The sequence below is a fragment of the Scardinius erythrophthalmus genome (genome assembly GCF_964197995.2).
Source record: "Scardinius erythrophthalmus genome assembly, chromosome: 2".
Classification (NCBI taxonomy): domain Eukaryota; kingdom Metazoa; phylum Chordata; class Actinopteri; order Cypriniformes; family Leuciscidae; genus Scardinius; species Scardinius erythrophthalmus.
In genome coordinates this window covers 4,641,920-4,663,419 of record NC_138222.1, presented here as the reverse complement: position 1 = coordinate 4,663,419, position 21,500 = coordinate 4,641,920, and the positions used below count along the sequence as shown (strand labels likewise).

The 21,500-nt window shown below is 37.8% G+C and overlaps 2 protein-coding genes across 13 annotated transcripts in view; both read left to right on the top strand.

The window, feature by feature from the left end:
- myo9aa (myosin IXAa) overlaps positions 1–2,832 on the top strand; it is a 173,158-nt gene extending 170,326 nt beyond the window's left edge. For 7 of the 12 annotated variants that reach the window (XM_081359635.1, XM_081359634.1, XM_081359631.1 and 4 more), the window contains one exon: positions 1,091–2,828. In XM_081359635.1, coding sequence (XP_081215761.1) covers positions 1,091–1,494 — 404 coding nt within the window. In that variant the 3' untranslated portion in view covers positions 1,495–2,828. Of the gene's footprint in view, positions 1–1,090 lie in introns of all 12 variants that reach the window. The other 5 variants (XM_081359637.1, XM_081359630.1, XM_081359629.1 and 2 more) reach the window with 1 other exon arrangement.
- Positions 2,833–4,742: 1,910 nt separating this feature from the next.
- scamp2l (secretory carrier membrane protein 2, like) lies at positions 4,743–19,778 on the top strand. The gene is made up of 9 exons (XM_081349308.1): positions 4,743–4,932; positions 6,530–6,607; positions 7,038–7,112; positions 10,020–10,134; positions 10,453–10,581; positions 14,449–14,608; positions 15,830–15,931; positions 17,148–17,265; positions 19,056–19,778. The coding sequence occupies exons 1-9, from the start codon at positions 4,876–4,878 to the stop codon at positions 19,194–19,196; spliced, it is 975 nt and encodes a 324-aa protein (XP_081205434.1). The 5' UTR covers positions 4,743–4,875; the 3' UTR covers positions 19,197–19,778.
- The last annotated feature ends 1,722 nt before the right edge of the window (positions 19,779–21,500 follow it).

The following is a 21,500-nucleotide window of genomic DNA, read 5'->3' as shown; positions in this document are numbered from 1 at the left end:
AATTACACAAAAATACAGCAAGGTTCTTAAACTCTAGTTCTAGAAAATGAAGAACAAAGAAATGTGCATCAGGTGTGCTTATTTATGTTTTTAAATTATTTATGAAGCCACTACAGTCTTTATCGTTACATATTATATTGTTATATTATAATGCCATCATATTCTGTGCAGGCAATTAGCTTACTTCGCTGTGAATAGAAAAGCCTGACAATATCACTGCTAAATTCTTTTAAGTATTGTGGTATTCCTTCATGTTTCTCACTGACACGCACAACTCGTGAAGATCGCGGCTTAAGGAAAATCCAGAGCTTCCCACTCGTATTTATCACACTGTGGTGGCGTTCATGTGCGTGAACTCGTAAATACAATCTTTACGAGATGACTTGAACGCACCATAACTAGTGCTTCACATTGCTGTTGAACTTAAAAGCAGTAGGAGTGTCCCTATTAAACATATGCACAGATACTTCCTGGTTTTCGATAAGCCAGCTTGGGCATTTCCGGCTGTACATCGACGCAAAACCATCAGTGGTTGACTTTTTAATGTTGTATTTATATTTTAATGTTGTTATCTCACTTAGCTAATTTGCTAAGAAACCAGTTATTTTGATTACAATAAAGACTTGAATAAGAAACACGGTATCTGTAATTGGACACGCTCACGCAACATTTTTCCAGCATTTGTAATGTTATTTTGATTTGATTGATTTGCTAATCCTTCTGAGATTGGCCTTATTTGTAAATCCGATCATTTCAAGATGCAGGAAATCCAACATTTGATAGAAAACACTTTTATTTAAAAATAAAAAACACATAAATTACCACTATAACCAGTAGGTGGCGGCAGAGGAGTATTTATTGGCTCATATTAGCCAAAATTAAAATCGTGTAATCTGAACCAGGCATAGGTTGCTGGTGCTTTGTTGATGGTGTTGATGTTGTTGATGTTGTTGATGGTGTTGATGGTGTTGATGATGTTGATGATGTTGATGGTGTTGATGTTGTTGATGATGTTGATGGTGTTGATGGTGTTGATGATGTTGATGGTGTTGATGTTGTTGATGATGATGTTGATGTTTGTTCTCCTCAGAGCGAGGCCCAGCGCTGGCCGTCTCGAGGCCCAAGAAGTCTGAAGCGAAGAGCAGGAGAGTTCTGCGGAGACAGCCCGAATCCCTGGACTCCGTGGACTCCAGTTCCACCGTGTCCTCCGTGTCGTCCTCCTACATGCAGCCGACCAGAACCCAGAAATTACGCTTGCGGTCCAAATCGCCTTCGACCCGATTATATCCGCCGGACAGCCTGGACCAGGACGACGAGGAGCGAGCGCAGTTCACCAGCCGAGGCACATTCAACCCCGAGAAAGGCAAACAGCGTCTGCAGGCCGTCAAGAGCTCGCCTCAGAGACACCGGGACAATCCCACCGGAGAGAAGAGGGATCCGGATCTGCCGGCCCCGCAGGTGGTGGTGTACGGGAGCAACGAGTTCATGGTGTGAAGACCGAAGGACCGGAGAAGAGCTCGTTCTCCCTGCTAACGCTCACTTTTGCTGCATTATAGTCCTTAAGTGCCATGTTGAGAGGAACGGAGATGGGCAGCGCTTCCCAAAGCAGGGAAAAGGGAATGTTGTAACGTTCCGAAACGGAACGTCCTCCTTCGACCGTCGATCGGGAGTTCCGTGGCGTTCCGAAAGGTGCGAGACGACGAAGCCATTGATGAACTCGAGCTGCTTTAACGTTTACAGTGTAGAATCACGCGAGCAGCGTTCTCTGAGATGCATTTGCGCCCAAATCCTATTTAATACATTTTATTGACATATAAATCTATATAAATATATTATAGTGTACAAAGCCAGAGCACCAGCGACTGCTGGGTTGTTGAATTCATATATTATATCTTTGAATGCGTTGGAGAAGAGAAGTGTGTGTTGGAGTGTGTGTCTTATGAGAAAACTTCTGGATGTGTTTGTGCTGCTTTTTGTGTTGTGCTTGGAGGGAAATGATGCCATTTAAAGGGACCAAGCAAACTGGTGTTTTAATGCCAGAGGATCCCAACGCTAAACGAAGACTCGGAAGTCTTCCAGATCGCCACACAGTGTATTAAGTCATTACTTCTACAGCCATCCATCAGTCGTTTCCATCCCTGTTTATTCTGCCTCAAAGAAACCAGTGTTAAAACACAAAGCCACAGAGTTACTAGATTGCTGTTACTTAGTTTTTTTCTTTCTTATATATATATATAATCAGCTTTATTTTTCAGAAAATCCTTGATCATTCATGCCCTGCAAACATGAATTACCTCTTGCCAGAAAATGACTTAAATATGACTTAATATATTACCAAATGGTCTCTTCTGCCTGTATATATAGTGCGATACACCCTATTCTTTTTCTAAATATTTAATTATTAAAAAACATGGCAATAGTAATCCACAGAAGTGCATTTGGATTCGACACACTGCTCGCATTCAAACTGCTGTACTTGATTATGAATATGTCCATCACTAGTTATTGATGCAAAATGAACAAAATTGTGCCACCAGCAAAATAGACCATCTAGTCACTATAGTTTCTGCACAGATCATGAATGACTGTCCGCCTCATGTTAAACTGCGGTTCTGCCCGGTGACACGGTTTGTGAAGGGTTTCTGCATGTGACGGTGTTTTTCACAGGAAGTGAGTGTTAATTTATATTCTGTTATTTAGATCTCATGCATCGCTGACACTGCAGGATTCAGCAAACTGATTTGTCTTCTGTCATGTTTTGAACAAATATTTCTTATGAAAGAGAAAAAAAAAAAAGTCAATGGTTGTAAAATAAATTACACATTTTGAACAAATGAGTACTGGTTTGTTAAGTGTAAGATGAGAGTTGTTGTCTTCTGCTTTGAGACAGAACTTGAATGACCTGTTCATCACGCTTTAGTCTCGTTTTGTTTAACTGCTTGACACCCCCCCCCCCCCCCCCACCCACCCACCCCTTTAAGAATGCACCATTCAAATGGAAATGGTTGTAGTTCGTGAATGATTTGGAGTACAGAACTAAGGTTGGTCTCTTTTTTTTTTTTAAGATGATCCTTAGCAGATTATTGCTGAAATGAAAATGAAAGTGTAAAAGTTTAAAGGGGTGGTTGAATATGATTTCACTTTTCTAACTTTAGTTAGTGTGTAATGTTGCTGTTTGAGCATAAACAACATCTGCAAAGTTCAAAGTTTTGAAATGTTCAGTGCATGTGTGTGTGAGGTAAAAGGACACAAGCTGTTGAAGCTCCGCCCCCCTGTGCCGGGAGCAGCAGCTCATTTGCATTTAAAGGGACAGACAAAAAAAGGTGCGTTTTTGCTCACCCTCAAAAAGTGACAATTTTAACATGTTATATAAAAATATCTGTGGGGTATTTTCACATACACACTCATCAGAGACTTATTTTACATCTTGTGAAAAGGGCATTATACCACCTCTAAGTTTACTGTGAAGCAAATGTACTGTACTAAACATCTACATCTATTTTTATACAATATATATATTTTGTATATAATGTCATTTTGTAACTTGTAATGTCTAACCAAGTTGTTATCACAAAAATTTAAATTCCTATGGGATTTTATTTAGGCGTAACACCAAAAATAGCCACCAGGTGACACATTCTATATAATTTATGCATTCTCCTGTAACAAATCAATACACTTGTCACATCACTTCTATCACAAAACAGTTGTCATATATCTAACGTTGAGTTTCAGACCTTTCCGATGATAGGTGTATTGTCAAGATTAAAAAGTTTTATTAAAAAATTTAAATATGACACCGCCCACTAGTGGGAGGGGCCTGCCAAAAAAGGCTTTAAAGTATCGTTTCTATGAGAACGCAATGTCCAATTTAAAAACTGTTTTCACAGGATAAATTTTGAATTTAATCTTTCGAATGATACCTAATTTATGGGGTTAACAAAAAGAGTGCATCAGGTGTGGTGACAAATCAGGTCCTCCTCAAAATCGGGTTCCGTTAGGACCCCAAGCGATCCCATTGGCTCAAATTACTTTTAATAGGTACTCTCTTTAGCGCCTGATTAAAATTCCTACCAAAAAACAACAACAAATAAATGCTTTTTGAACTAGGTTATGACCATTAATTAGTTATCTTATGTACTAGCATAGCATACAGATACCAGATTAGCCTGATAGCTTAGTTTATACACGCATTTTCACTTACCCTGGCCTACATGATTCACAATCATCATTACTGTAATTACCTGTTAAATGCCTTAATAAAAAGAATGTAATGATGTTGAATCATTCACATAATTGGATATTATTATTATTTAACAGTTTATCAAGTGAAAGAAACTTTCAATTTGTTTTATGATGCACTATATAGTAGCCTAACCTACATGTTTTAAATTAATATCGTTCGTATGTACTTAGTATAATCATTAACTGATAGACCCGGTTTGTCATGACACCGGCTTGAGGAAATTGTAATTGTGTGAGAGCTGTTAAACCTGTAATACCGCTGCCAAAGGTGCGGAGTTATTTTGATTTCACCAGAGACAGAGAGAGAGTCTCATGAATAGCTGTGAATTGCAGGTTTATATATATATATATTAAAAAAAAAAACTTCCTGTTTTCTTCCCTTTTGCAAGCCTCCACATAATACCATAATGCTATGTTAGTGCACGTTTTTAGTTTAACTCTACATCAGAACTCAAGAAGCATTCATTTCAAGTAGTGTGTGTAAGCAGAGCTGGTTCACAGTGAGATGAGATCCAAACTAGATCCCTGCAGTGACGTCATGAATGAACGCACCGCGCATGCGCAGTGGTCAGTGAGGTTCGCTGGCAGGTACACGGAGCACGAGAACACCTGTGCTTACCGTACGACAAGATGTCTGGATTCGATAACAACCCCTTTGCCGAACCAGTTGATGTCAATCCTTTCCAGGTAAATAACCAATGATTTATCATGTATTTGGTAATATGTAATGTATTTATATTTTTCACTGTGAACCTGTTTGTTTGGTTCGGAGTCACCGGAGAAAGGTGAGCGTGAGAGGGCTCAGCCAATCAAATCTCACTGTTCGGGTTACAAGCCAATCACCTTCCGATGACGATCCAGGAAGTGTTTTTTTGTTTTTGTTTTAAGTTGTCTTTAAATATAACAAACGAGTTTTTTTCTGCCGTCGTGAGCATTTTAACACTGTTTATCATCATTATATAGAGGACCGAGCATTTTGGCCTAAACTTTGATCCATTACTTCACGCGATAAGTGCACGAACCCTATTCAAATCCAACAGGCGCATCTTATTCACCGTGTCGGCTAAGCCAAGCCGTCTTGACTTTTATTCATTCAGATATGAACAATTCAGTTTTCACTAGTTCAAATGCTGATTCTTGATATCAGGTATTAGATTTCTACTAGTAAAAATGTAAATTATTGATACCAACTATGACGTAATCACTCACAGAAATACCTTGAATTACCTTGATATCAAGAATTAATTTTCAACCAGTAAAAACTATAATTCTTGATGTCTGTTATTGTATTTTCACTGGTTAAATGTCAACATAGGCTGCCATACAAATTAATTGTTGATATCGAGAATTGATTTCTTACTTCCAATTTTAAATATCAGAAATTCAATTCTTACTAGAAAATAAATCATATTTTTTAATTGATCAATAATTACATGGTTACTGGTGCAAATGTATGTTCTTGATCAACAGTTGAATTGCTACTAGAAACATTTTCAGTTTTGATATCAGTAATTTGATTCTTACAAGTGTCACATACTAGTCTCATGAATGCGATTGTTATTAGTAAGAAAGGCATTTTAGATATCTGAAATTACTCTCCTAATTATTGATATCAGAAATAACAAATTTAACATGTTGAAATACATTTCAACTAGTGAAAATTTAGTTTTTGATATCAGGAATTTATATTTTTACTAGTAACAGTTATTATTGATATCAAAAATTATATTTCTGCTAGTTAGAAATGCATAGCTGAAATGTGAAATAGAAGTGTCTAGTAACTAGTAACAATTAATTTGAATGGCAGCCTTTGGTGACATTTAATTAGTGAAAATACACTTACAGATTTCACTAGTTGAAATTTAATTCTTGATATGAAGAATTTGATTTCTGCAAGTGGTGACGTCATTGTTGATATCAAGAATTCACTTTTTTTACTAGTGGAAATTTAATTCCTGATGTCAAGAATTAGCATTTTAACTAGTGAAAATTGACTTGTTGATATCAAGAATATCATATCCTGGGAATTAATAAAAGTCAAACGGCTTGCCATAGGTGGCTGCATTTAATTTGCAAAAGAGGAGGGAAAAACACGCTCTGCCAATATCAGATTGGAATATTTTGGGAGATGTCATGGTACATGGCACTCCAGAGTACTTTAAAGAATGCTTTGGCACCACTGATCTATATAGAATGACATTATATAGATCAGTGTTTGGCACCCAAAACGTTCATAACATACAGTGTTTAATGATAGGCAAGTGATATGTGTTGTGCCCGGCAGGATCCGTCAGTCACTCAGGTGACCAGCACTGCAGTCGATGGCGTCGGAGAGTTTAACCCGTTTACAGCCGCTGCTCTGGTAAGCCTGACCGTTTCCAATCCTCATCCTACAAACCAACAATCATTTCTCAGTTCCTCGTGTCACATGCATATCAACAGGATCATATTCCTCTGTCATAATGTGGATCCAAAACAATCCTGCTGAAGAAATTGAAATCCTATTTGAAACAGGATTGACATTTATTCAGCATTTGATTTGATCTTCAAGACTAACTTAAAATTATAATAAGAAGTCAAAAATTTTAATTATTGCTCAAACCTAAAAGAATAAAATAGAAGTCCTACTAAAAACTACAGTAGATAAACTGGAATTCCCACACTTTGGTTCATTTCTCTTTCCTTTTTTCAATATTTGATTAAAGCTTTGAGTTTTGAACACTTGTGTTCTTTACTGAATGAAATCACAAGCTAAGAGTTTGAATTGAATATTTTCCCTCTCTCTTATTCAGGGTGGAAGCACCATCCCGGTTTCAGTCGCTTCTCAACCAGCGGTCCTCCAGACGACTGTGGAGCCCAGTCCACAAGTTAGTACAATATTCATGCAGAACCATAATATTTGTATGCTGATTCATATTTATCATAATATAGCTTGAAGGAAGAAAAGCTGCCAGGGGTGTAACGGTACACAGGGGTCACGGTTCGGTACGTGCCTCTGTTTTGCGGGTCACGGTTCAATAGGAGTTTGGTACATTTACATGTCCGCCATCATAGTTTACGATGTCATTTTCTTTGTGTGTGAGAGTTCTTTAAAGGCACCCTGAAATCAAAATGTAATTTTTTTTTAGCTTTAAGTATGAATATGTTAGCCTTACGGTTATGAATAAGCTGGTGTGTTCCAAAACAATGACAACATTCACATTTACGATATATAAACATTCAAAACTCGGTCTCTCACTTCCACTAAAATGAATCATGGATCATTCCGGACTTCAGCTTCATCACATCTTCTGTCCAATCAAATGCTCTCTAGAATCTAAAGCTCCGCCCCCTATACTATAAATACCACCTGGACGAAGAAACCATTGTCACGTTATGTGGAGCAATATGTGTTTGAGTTTTATTCAGTTTTCCAACTGTACGTTTGTTAAGAACGAAATGAATGAATCCAATACTATTGAATCCAACGTATCATCAGCGCTCGGATTCGCTTCCATGATGCTGTCAGTCTGTGAGGTAAACTAAACGCTATTGGCTATTTGAAAAGGGGGAGGAGCCATTCAATATGTCCCGCTTTAGCTTCCCGTTTCAGTGCAAATTACGTCAACACATCATCATACAAAGCTGCGCGTTCCAAGGCACTTCAGTGGGACTTTAACATGCGGTGACAATAATCCACTGATGGAAGAATAATGGATTATTATATAATAATATATTATTATATAATAATATTATACAACAATCCAGTCTGGAGAGAACAAGAGCTTGGACAAGGAGTTGTGTGGCTTGCTCCGATCTGGAGAAGAATACATATACCGTTACACTCCTAAACGCTACTGATTACACATCCTCCCAAAGGCACTCAAACACAGCTTCTCAGGTTGATGTCAGTGTGTGTGTGGTTCCTCCATCAGGCCGGTGTCGCAGCGTGTTAGTGTGTAAGTGTGTGTGTGGTTCCTCCATCAGGCTGGTGTTGCAGCGTGTTAGTGTGTTAGTGTGTAAGTGTGTGTGTGGTTCCTCCATCAGGCCGGTGTCGCAGCGTGTTAGTGTGTTAGTGTGTAAGTGTGTGTGTGGTTCCTCCATCAGGCCGGTGTCGCAGCGTGTTAGTGTGTTAGTGTGTAAGTGTGTGTGTGGTTCCTCCATCAGGCCGGTGTCGCAGCGTGTTAGTGTGTTAGTGTGTAAGTGTGTGTGTGGTTCCTCCATCAGGCTGGTGTCGCAGCGTGTTAATGTGTAAGTGTGTGTGTGGTTCCTCCATCAGGCCGGTGTCGCAGCGTGTTAGTGTGTTAGTGTGTAAGTGTGTGTGTGGTTCCTCCATCAGGCTGGTGTTGCAGCGTGTTAGTGTGTTAGTGTGTAAGTGTGTGTGTGGTTCCTCCATCAGGCTGGTGTCGCAGCGTGTTAGTGTGTAAGTGTGTGTGTGGTTCCTCCATCAGGCTGGTGTTGCAGCGTGTTAGTGTGTTAGTGTGTAAGTGTGTGTGTGGTTCCTCCATCAGGCCGGTGTCGCAGTGTGTTAGTGTGTGTGTGGTTCCTCCATCAGGCTGGTGTCGCAGCGTGTTAGTGTGTAAGTGTGTGTGTGGTTCCTCCATCAGGCTGGTGTCGCAGCGTGTTAGTGTGTAAGTGTGTAAGTGTGTGTGTGGTTCCTCCATCAGGCTGGTGTTGCAGCGTGTTAGTGTGTAAGTGTGTGTGTGGTTCCTTAATCAGGCTGGTGTCGCAGCGTGTTAGTGTGTAAGTGTGTGTGTGGTTCCTCCATCAGGCCGGTGTCGCAGTGTGTTAGTGTGTTAGTGTGTAAGTGTGTGTGTGGTTCCTCCATCAGGCTGGTGTCGCAGTGTGTTAGTGTGTAAGTGTGTGTGTGGTTCCTCCATCAGGCCGGTGTCGCAGCGTGTTAGTGTGTAAGTGTGTGTGTGGTTCCTCCAACAGGCTGATGTCGCAGCGTGTTAGTGTGTAAGTGTGTGTGTGGTTCCTCCATCAGGCTGGTGTCGCAGTGTGTTAGTGTGTAAGTGTGTAAGTGTGTGTGTGGTTCCTCCATCAGGCTGGTGTCGCAGCGTGTTAGTGTGTAAGTGTGTGTGTGGTTCCTCCATCAGGCCGGTGTCGCAGCGTGTTAGTGTGTAAGTGTGTGTGTGGTTCCTCCATCAGGCCGGTGTCGCAGCGTGTTAGTGTGTAAGTGTGTGTGTGGTTCCTCCAACAGGCTGATGTCGCAGCGTGTTAGTGTGTAAGTGTGTGTGTGGTTCCTCCATCAGGCTGGTGTCGCAGCGTGTTAGTGTGTAAGTGTGTGTGTGGTTCCTCCATCAGGCTGGTGTCGCAGCGTGTTAGTGTGTAAGTGTGTGTGTGGTTCCTCCATCAGGCCGGTGTCGCAGCGTGTTAGTGTGTAAGTGTGTAAGTGTGTGTGTGGTTCCTCCATCAGGCTGGTGTCGCAGCGTGTTAGTGTGTAAGTGTGTGTGTGTGGTTCCTCCATCAGGCCGGTGTCGCAGCGTGTTAGTGTGTAAGTGTGTGTGTGGTTCCTCCAACAGGCTGATGTCGCAGCGTGTTAGTGTGTAAGTGTGTGTGTGGTTCCTCCATCAGGCTGGTGTCGCAGCGTGTTAGTGTGTAAGTGTGTGTGTGGTTCCTCCATCAGGCCGGTGTCGCAGCGTGTTAGTGTGTAAGTGTGTAAGTGTGTGTGTGGTTCCTCCATCAGGCTGGTGTCGCAGCGTGTTAGTGTGTAAGTGTGTGTGTGTGGTTCCTCCATCAGGCCGGTGTCGCAGCGTGTTAGTGTGTAAGTGTGTGTGTGGTTCCTCCATCAGGCCGGTGTCGCAGCGGGACAGGCGGAGCTCATCCGTCAGCAAGCGGAGCTGGAGAAGAAAGCAGCGGAGCTGGAGCGTAAAGAACAGGAGCTTCGGGATCGAGACACTGCACGAGGCGAGACACTACAATTCACTTCACGTTTATTTGTACAGCGCTTTTCACAATACACATCATTTCAAAGCAGCTTCACAGAAAGTGTATGAGTCCACATCACAATTTAGAGTGATCTGTTATCAGAGGGAACTGTCTAAGTTATGTATTTCAGAACTGTATATATACAAAATCACAGTTAGCTAAAATTGTATTAATGTAAACAATGTAATAATTCAATGCAGAAACAATGAGCTCACTGAAGTAATGAACACTACAGCTCTGATCTCACTCTGTAGATGTTCTTCTGCACTCTTGACATGAAGGAATGTTTGCTTGCAGGTAAAGAAAACAACTGGCCACCTTTGCCCAGGTTTCTCCCCATAAAACCTTGCTTTTATCAGGATTTTAATGAAGAAATTCCTGTGGAATATCAACGGGTTTGCAAGATGATGTACTACCTCTGGATGTGTAAGTGAATACAGACTTAAAGGAGAAGTTCACTTTTAAAATGAAAATTCTGTCATCATATACTCACCCTCATGTTGTTTCAAACTTGTATGAATTTCTTTCTTCTGCTGAACAGAGAGGAAGATATTTAGAAGAATATCAGTAACCAGACAGTTTTTGGGTCCCATTGACTTCCATAGTAGGAAAAAAATAAATATCTAAATATCTTCCTTTCTGTTCAGCAGAAGAAAGAAATTCATACAGGTTTGAAACAACATGAGGGTGATTATATGATGACAGAATTATCATTTTAAAAGTGAACTTCTCCTTTAATGGAATAACATGGAATACAGTTGCAATCAAAATTATTCAACCCCCATTTAGGTTTATTGGCAAAATGTACAGACGTTTAGCTGTTTGCAATGAAGAAATCAAACAAAAGTAATTGAAATAGCTCAACACAACAAATGTTTCAAGTGGTTTCCCCAAATTAACTTAATGACTTCTGCTGTCTCAAAATTATTCAACGCCTTCATGGCAAGCACCTTTAGCACTTAGTAAAACACCCTTTTGCTGTTATGAGCTGCTGCAAACGAGCTGTATAACCAGACACCAGCTTCTGGCAGCGTTTCTGAGGAATCTGAGCCCGTTCCCCGTGAGCAATGGCCTCCAGTTCAGTACTATTCATGAGGTTGTGTGATGCAACGTCCTCATTCAGATCCCACCAGAGATTTTCTATGGGGTTCAAGTCATGTGACTGTGATGCCACTGTATCTTCCAGGACTTCTTCTCTTAGTATTACCTGGTGAGCTTTAGTCATTTGTAATAATTGCTGAGGTTGTCTGTGATCTTAATCCTGTGCGAATCGGCCATGTCTGTAATTTGTAAAGTAAAAATTCCCCTGCAAATGCCCGACCATATTTCGCCGAACACCGAGGTCCTGTGATAATATTAGTCCCGTGCGAGTCGGCATAATTTTTTCAAGGTTTTTGTTTCCTGTGCGCTTTTTTATCCATCTTTCACGAAGAATGGAGATGGAATGGAGTGTTTTGATGGTATTTTGGGTAGAGCTGGACCCGAATATTCGAATATTCGTTCGGTGGGTTGGTATTCGATTTGAAATTTGACATTCGAATATTCGTTTTTTTTTTGTCGTTTTTTTCACACCTGGGATCCCCCGCGAAACTGTTCTCATTCGCGCTTGAATAAGGCCGGCGACACACTGGCTGCGTGGCGTGAGCGTTTTTATTTCGGCTCCCATGTTAACAGGTTAGAGTTTGCACACTGCCTATGTGAGACACGCGCCTCAGGCGCGACTCGAGCCACGCGGAAAACGCGTACATGCTAGAAATAGAACCGACGCCTAAAAGTGTTCCAGCAACAGGAGTGTTCTCTGGCTAGAGCAGAACAGCGGAGTGTGTGTGGACCGATGTGCGTGCCTGAGCTTGTGTTTTGGGTTAAGCCGCGTTGCTTTGACATTGTGGAAAATAGAATAATAGAAACAAAATGTATTAGCCTTTTTACCCGTTATTATCAATCTAAATTAATCTCGTTTTTAATTTAACTTTTTTTTCTCGTTTTTTATTTAAATTTCGTTTTTTCTTTATTTAAATTTCATTTTTCTTGATTTAAATTTCGTTTTTCTTTATTTACATTTAACTGTGATTTAAAACCCTTTACTGTGTCAGTAATTTGTTAGTCAGAAAAATATTAGACTACCTTAAAAGTACTGCTTAATTTAACAGACCTGTGTGTGTGCGTTTTATATCACTAGTGCAGTGTCTGTTCTCGGAGCATAAGTCAAGTCAAGTCAACTTTATTTATATAGAGCTTTTCACAATACAGATTGTATCAAAGCAGCTTCACAGTATTAAATAAAATAGTACATCAGTGTTTGTTTCTAGTGTAAAACATCCATGTTTGATAATGCTGATCAATAGTATTGTTGATTGATTAATTAAATTAAGTAACCCCAACTGAGCAAGCCAAAGGCAACAGAGGCAAGGAACCGAAAAACTCCATCAGGTGACCTAATGGAGAAAAAAAAAAACCTTGGGAGAACCCAGGCTCAGTCGGGGGCCAGTTCTCCTCTGGCGTTTATGATAAGCCCTGTCCGCGTGAGGCGCGCTGCTTCCCACTCGCGCTGTTCTGTAGTTTACTAAGTTTATTAATTCTGAATGTGTGCGTCTCGCGTGTCCATCTATATTGCACCAAATGCGACACTGCACTCCCTGTGAAGTCGATTGGATGAACGGTTCTCGAAATAATCAAAATGCAAACGGACATACAGACACATAGGCTGTTTCTCAATTCCAAGAACGCAGAGAACGGACTTGTGTTCTCGTGGAGACCGGTCTTGCCAAGCTTCCTTGGAAGAACGAACTCGGAACCGGCCGCAATGACTTCTAGGACACCAGGCGAGTACTAGCTCAAGTCTGCATTCGATGCATCCTCGGTATCAAGAACACATCCGGGTTCTTTCATGCGTCCTCTGTACTTGCGTTCTTGAGAATTGGGTCTGAACTTCGACGGTTATGATGACGTAAAACGAGAACCCAAGGACGCAAGATCGCTGAAGAACGCATATTGAGAAACACCCATAGAGATTCCTGCCTTTATTAGAGAGAAGAATATGTTCAGCCCCCTCTCTCCGAAGCTTCGAATATTCAATGTCCATTACTACCGAAGCTTCGAAGCTCAAAAACGGTATTCGGACCAGCCCTAATTTTGGGTGCTGGGTCATATCGCTATACACCACACAACTATACAATTTGCAGAAAGAGAAAGCTGAAAACCATCAGAAGAGCAAAAACATAAAGAATGATTAGATGGAGATGGATGACATGTATACAGACTTATAACGACAATACATTTCCAAACAGTTGCCTATTGACATCATATCCGGGAGATAAGTCAGTAAATTTGAGTAAAATCACAGGCTTCGCTTATCCCGTGCCAATGCGCCACATGAAATTCAGATGTGGGGGAGTAATTTCTAAATCACACGAGGTCCCCAGATAACACTAATCCAGTGTGAATAGGGCTTCAAGGATTAGTTCACCTCAAAATGAAAATTTCCTGATAATTTACTCACCCCAATGCCATCAAAGATGTCCATGTCTTTCTTTCTTTAGTGGAAAATAAATTAAGTATTTTGAGGAAAACATTTCAGGATTTTTCTACACACAATGGACCTCAATGGCAACCAGAATGTTAAAGTTCAAAGTTTTTTGCCAATAAACCTGATTTGCAATGGGGGTTGAATAATTTCGGTTACAGTTACAATTACAAATTTACAGACTTCCTTGCTATAATCATATTTGTGTAAAAATAAAAATGTTTTAGCATTTGCATTCTGAATATTTCATGCATTTCATGAAGTTTTATACTACTAATTGTATCCAGTGTAGTATGTCACCCGAGTATTCCATGCATGCAAAAGATGTGTGTACTGTGCAAAAGCTTTGTTGGCTTTTATTATTTGATTGTTTAAGTTGTGCAAATGGTTAATTATTTGTATGACTACATCACAAAGAGTCAAGTCTTGTAAAAGCATTAGATTGAAAACAGAAATTTCATGTAGTGTGTAAATAATAGAAACGCAGTTCAAAATGGCCTTTCTTTAAATGCAAATGTTCTTTGAGTATTTCATTTGTGAAGGATAAGCATATACTCACTATATTCTTAAACTGGGTGTGTGACAGGCTGTGGAATGGGGTTTGGCCGAAAATATTTTTTGTTTAGCTTTAACCTCTGCATACTACATGCTGCAAAATAGTTAGAGAAATACGGTTGTATGCTAGTAGCAATGCTTGTTAGCAAACGTTTGAGGAAATGCTCATGCTCTGCGTAAGCCTGGATAATAATGCACATGTTGTTGTTCCACAGACCACAGTGTGACGCTGTTCCTGAACCTGCTGGCCTGTCTGGTGTATTTCTCTGTCGACACGACACGAGGAGTTGACTTCGGACTCGCAATCCTCTGGTTTCTTTTGTTCACTCCCGTCGCGTTCCTCTGCTGGTACCGACCCGTTTACAAGGCCTTTAAGTGAGTTCAGTGTTGAGATGTTGCATTGTGACGTTATTATTTTGGTAACACTTTACAATAAGGTTCATACAATTCTTCTTCAGCATTTATTAATCCTAGTTAATATTAATTACAACATTTACTAATACGTTATTCTAATCAAATGTCGTATTAGTAAACATTAGTTAATGCACTGTGAACTAACATGAACAGCTGTATTTTTTTATTAACTAACATTAACAAAGATTAATAAATACTGTAACAAATCTATCGCTCATTGTTAGTTCGTGTTAGTTAATACATTGACTAATGTTAACTAATGAACCTTATTGTAAAGTGTTACCATTATTTTTTAGACTCGCCCTCCCTTAAAATTTAAATATAAAGTGGTACAACAAATACTACCATGAAATATCATTATCTTTTTTACATTACAACATTTTTGAAGACATTTTTGAAGTCATAACAGTTTGTGAGGGATAAGTCGAAAGGTGAACAGGGTAAAAACATTGAACTTCTAGATATCACTATAGTTCACCCAGTACATTAGGACTTGTTTTCTGTTACAAGGTTTTTTTTTTATATTATGTTTAAATATGCACTAATTTGCATAGATTTCCAGAACAGAAAAATGAACACTGAACAAAGCTAATTCAAAATTCTTGTTTCATTTGATCTTGTTAACATTTTTAATGAGGAGGTTTTGGATCTCTCTGTTTATCACATAAATCAGAAAATATTGTCTACATCCATGAAAAATCACCATGTGTTTAGGAATGAAATGTTAAATCTGAACAAACCTCTCTGTAAAAACCTTCAGAAAATAGATAAGGAATAAAGCTGTAAAGTTTGGTGTTTATAAAGCTGCAGAAAAGTGCAGATTTCTGAAAATCTTGAGAAAACAGCCTTTAAAGACACACACACACACACACACAGTGAAATTAAACACTTAAAATCTACTTTGAAAGATGACAAGTTATGGAAGCAAAATAGCCCAAAATATCAGGGCAAAAACAAAATGGTGTGTATACTTATTTACAGTTTATATATTGTGTGTATATATATATATATATATATATATATATATATATATATATATATATATATATATATATATACCCACACTGAATGTATAATATTAGTCATTAAAGGGTGATTATTGACAGGTTACACTTTAAAAAAACATTTTTAAAGAAAGTATAATCATCTCAGCTGTAACTTTTCTTTTGTTTTGCATTGCAGATCTGACAGCTCCTTCAGTTTCTTCTTTTTCTTCTTCATTTTCTCCTTCCAAGTAATCACGTACATCATTCAGAGCGTGGGGATCCCTGGCTGGGGGAACAGGTGAGTCTCTCCGTCTGCGGATCGCTCTGGTTTACGTGTGTGATCTGAATCTTTACGTGTTCTTCCTCTCGGCATGTTTCTTAGACTGATCGCCGCCTCGTAATCTGTCGGTGTGTTGGGTTTCCGGGTCTCTCTCTGTGAGTGTGACTCTGTTGAATCATCCTGTACTCCTCTCAGCAATGTGCATTCTTCATTTACACTTTCATTCTGTTTACTAGGGGTGCATCAATATGTACTGTAGATAGTGACAATATGTATTGTGTATAGTTCACCCAAAATGGAAATTTTAGTTTTAGTTGAGTTTTAGTGTCAGAACTACATTAAACTGCTATATATAATGTTGAATATAATGTATAATAATGCAATGGGGGAATATTTGTGGGTCCTGATAATGCCAAATGTCTGATGTTACTGGTATAAAGTGGCCGACATTATATTAAATCAATCTAGTCAGTGAAAGAGTGCAAGCATGTTCGTCTAAAATAATTCTGTATTTTCAGCTCCAGAATCATGAATATTGTTATTCTGGTGTCTCTATTGTCCTGTGCTTTGGGTTTCAGCACTAAACCCAATCCTATTCATTTACACACACAATGTAATATCAAATTTAGCATTTTAATCTACAGTAAAAAAAAAAAAAACTTTATCATATCTTTGAGTATCGCAATAATATCGTATCGTGAGTTTAATATCCCATAACATTCACACTTTCTTCTTAGGCTCTTGCTGAGGAAATCATTGCTATTAATATCCTACAAATCTCTAACCATCATTTCAAATGAATGATAGCTGAAATCGTGTGCTTGCTGAGGAGAGGTGTGGGGTTACTTCCTAAACCAAGAAGTTGATCATATTGTATGTTTGGTGGCTTTTGTAAGCATGTCAAGTCAAGTCACCTTTATTTATATAGCGCTTTTTACAATACAGATCGTTTCAAAGCAGCTTTACAGAGATAACAGGAAAATAATGAGACAAAGTTTGTTTCTAGAAGAAAATAGTGTCAACTTAAGTAAGCTCAGTGATGGTTCATTTGTGGTGTAAAAAAGTTATTAATTTAGTTAATTTATATATATATATATATAGCCGCTCTGGAGGAAACAGTGATGTCATCGTCCAGCTCAGTTCAGTTGGTGTCAGATCAGTAATATTGTTGAATATTAAGTTATGCATGTGGATGTTGAATGATCAGTAATGTGCTGATATGATTGTGTGTCAGTGGCTGGATCACGGCGATCACTGCGATCAGGATTAATAAAGCCGCGTCAGTCTTCATGATGCTGGTCGCTGCTTTCTTCTCGGCCAATGCCATGCTGGCCGTCGTCTTACTCAAAATGGTAAGTTGGACACAGTGTTATTGCAGTTTTTATTATGGTTTTATTCATATTTTGAATCAGCTTTTATTTTTGTTTAGTTTGTTAATGTTAATTTTAGTTTCATTTTTAGGAGTTTCGTTATGTGCTTTTGTCATTTTATTAGTACTTCTTTGGTTACACTTTATTTTAAGGTGTCATTGTTATAGTTAAATTATAGATTTAAGCACTGAATAATATTAAGCAACTACATGTACTTAGTTAGGATTAGGATTTGGTTGAGGGTTAGTTAGTTGCATGTAATTATGCATAATTTACTATTATTACTATGGTAAGTACATGTAACATATGTAACAAGGACACTGTAAAATAAAGTGTAACATATATATTTATATATTTAGGTCTATTTTTTTTAGCTTTAGTCAGGGTTTTTATTTATTTCCAGTTAATAATTTTAGTGCTTCAACTTAAACTTATTTCAGTTTATTGCCAAGACAACTTTTCAAGTTCTTCAACAGTAAGAAGCGATAGAAGCATTGCTTACGCTCGAGTATAATAAGACGATCATCAAACATTAAACTGCATATAAATCAAAACTGCCCAACATTATGAATGAAATGTGGAACAGACGAAGAGGAAACGACTGAAGCCGATGGACTTGATTCTGCTCCTCCTGTGCTTTGATTATCGTTCTACATCCGATACTCTTGTTCAAAACTCTGTTGTTAACTCTCTTGGTTTTATTAATATTTTGAATTATCTTATTTTTATGTTTAGTTTGTCAAAGTTAATTTTAGTTTAATTTTTAGAGTTTCGTTATGTGCTTTTGTCATTTTATTAGTTTATATATATAATATATTATAAATATATATATATATATATATATATATATATATATATATATAATTGTTTTATATATAATATATTATAAAAAATAATAAAAAAAAAAAAAATATATATATATATATATATATATATATATATATATATATATATATATATATATATATATATATATATATATATATATATATATATATATATATATATATATTTATATTAGTGCTGGGAAAAGATATTAATCACATCCAAAATAAAAGTTTGTGTTTGCATAATATATATGTGTGTGTACTGTGTATAATTATTTTGTATATACAAATACACACATATGCATGTATATATTTAAGATTTTATATTTATTTATATATAAATTATTTATATATAATATAAATTATGTATAAATATATATACAGTATATACATGCATATGTGTGTATTTATATATACAAAATAATTATACACAGTACACACACACATATATATATATATATATATATATATAAACATTTAGGTCTAATTTATTTTAAGCTTTAGTCAGGGTTATTTATTTATTTCCAGTTAATAACTTGAGTGCATCAACTTAAACTTATTTCAGGTTATTGCCAAGACAACTTTTCAAGTTTTTCATCTATGTATATTTTATTTTAGCTTCTTGTTTTTACCCTTATGTTGTGTTGGGTCATTTTGACCCGGAGAGGGTTTTTTTCCCTCAAAAATGTTGCTGTTCCGCATCTTCTGAAAGAGTACAGACTCTTCGGATTAAAAGAGCAGTGAAGAAGAAGCAGAAACAAGCGATAGAAGCATTGCTTACGCTCATGTAAAATAACACGATCATCAAACTGCATATAAATCAAAACTGGCGAATGAAATGAGGAACACACGAAGAGGAAACGACTGAAGCTGATGGACTTGATTCTGCTTCATCGTTCTGCATCCGATACTCTCTTGTTCACTGACTTTGCTGTGTGTTTTCAGGTTCACTCCATGTACAGGCACACGGGCGCGAGCTTCCAGAAGGCCCAGGACGAGTTTTCTCAAGGTGTCATCACTAACCGAAGCTTCCAGTCCGCCGCCGCCACAGCCGCCACGACAGCCGCCACTTCAGCCTTTCAGTAACATCCAGAGATAACACCAAACCTCCAGCGCGAGGACCAGCTGTTCAGGGCTTCTCGAAGCTGCAATACTGGAGACATGTTTAGGTGGAAGTTACCTGGCTCTCGATCGGTGAGACTTGTGCTCCTCATGTAATGAAGGCAATATATACAGGGGGTTTTATGCAAAAGTTACATTAAGTTGAAGTGTTTCAAACGGCACTATTTAATTGAATTTTATTTTGATGTTACAACATCGTTACAATAGTCAATCCACTTTCCAGTTATTGTCCCTGTTATGTGCATTTAGAAATCTTTCATATCGTTGTATGTTGAATTATTCTACTCTTTGATTTAGTCCAGCTGAACGTATTGAATGTCATGTTATGGTTTTACAATATTTGAACAAACAAGAAACATATGTATCTATACGCTGAGTTCTGCTTATCTGTTTGTTACATCCTCAAACTGACGTGATGATTTTGCAGTGTTCTTAATTACGAACAAAATATGTATATATTTATAAATCAATCGATTTTATTTTACTGTGGTTCAATTGGGTGGACATCTGTTTTATGAGTTATTGTTGAATAAACGTATTCAGATTATGTTGTTCGTTGCTGTTTCTATATATACAGTATATAATGTATTAAATTATAGGATATATTGTAAAGTGGGGTCTAAACTTATTTTGATAAACATACAATCTAACTTTAATATTATGTAAAAGGTTTTTACATTCTGAGTACTTTTTGAATTATGTTTAACGTTTGAATTTAGGTCGAAACAATGTGTCCAACATTAATGATGTCAGCGATATTTAATCAAAACATTTTAAAGTCATTAGAAGTGAACTGTCTAAAGAAGAAAATAAAGCGTAACTGACTCAGAAAGAGCTTAAATATCAAGATTATGTCATGCAAGTACATTGTTTTATTTTGATATAGTCTAGAATCCTTGAAGGATTCTTTAATGATTACTAAATCATGCATTAATTCCTTAAGGAGAATACATAGTGTAAGACATAAGTGTCTTATGTCAAGAAAGATTTAGTTAATTTACCTATTTAGATGCAGGTTAATTACTATTTGATAAAGTTTGTCGAGAAAAACTTTGATGTAGTAGAGAAAGCCTGGTAAAAAAAATAAAAAATGGTGGTAGTTTTAAAGCCTTGAAGTTTGAAGTCTTTAAGTTTAAAGTAGTTTTAAAAGAATGTTGAAGGAATACAGATTAATTGGAGTTTGTAGTCTTAGCTCATTTAAATATTCTGTCAATGTAATGGGATTTTTGTCAGTAAGTCTGATCAGAGTGGACTGACAGAAGTTTGATGGTTGTGGCTTTAAAGAGTTCGAGTCAGAGATGTTTGACATAATAATAATAATAATAATAATAATAATAATAATAGCAATAGTAATATTAAAGGGATGGTTCACCCAAAACGTGAAAATTCTGCCCTCATTTACTCACCCTCAAGTTGTTCCAAACCTGTATAAATGTCTTTCTTATGCTGAACACAAAAGATGATATTTTGCTTAGGCTTAGGGCTCAGGCGGCGAGGCGGCGGCCATCTTGGCTGAGGGCTCAGACGGTGAGACACTGGAGGACAGTTCAGTCCCGTGGTGTCGGGGAGATCAATGGGACGGTTGAAAGTGGCCCCGATCAGGAACAAGGTTCTCAGGGTCTCGTCGTCGAGCAGGCTGGTAAATGCAAGATGACAGAAGTTCGTTGTGAAACTCAAAAAATCTGTGTTCTCCTGAGCCACCGAAATAAACTGAGCTCCATCATCCATTTTGGAGGTCCGTAGTTCTGTCACGGTGTGGTGCAGGCAGAAGATGAGGAGACAAAAGTTCCAATACAAACTTTTACTTATAATAATATCCAACGGGTACAGACAGGCAGAAGGTTACACACACCAAAATAGGACTAATAGGAATAACACAAACAGAACACAACTGTGACAACCTGTTCTTAACTGCCCTCCTGTTTCATGTTTTTTTTTTTTTTTATTCAACATGGCTATGAAATTATTAAATAGTCTGTTTAGACTATAATTATACTGAACCAATCCTGTTCACAAGGAACACAGGTCATGTTTGGTCTTCCATAATCAGATTAAACTATGTTTTGATGTTTAAACAGATTACTAGCTGTTTTTTTTTTTTTGTTTTTTTTTGGTCTGAAGTCACTTAGGGTCTTAAAGGGATACTCCACTTTTTTTGGAAATAGGCTCATTTTACAACTCCCCCAGAGTTAAACAGTTGAGTTTTACCGTTTTCGAATCCATTCAGCCAATCTCCGGGTCTGGCGCTACCACTTTTAGCATAAAGGA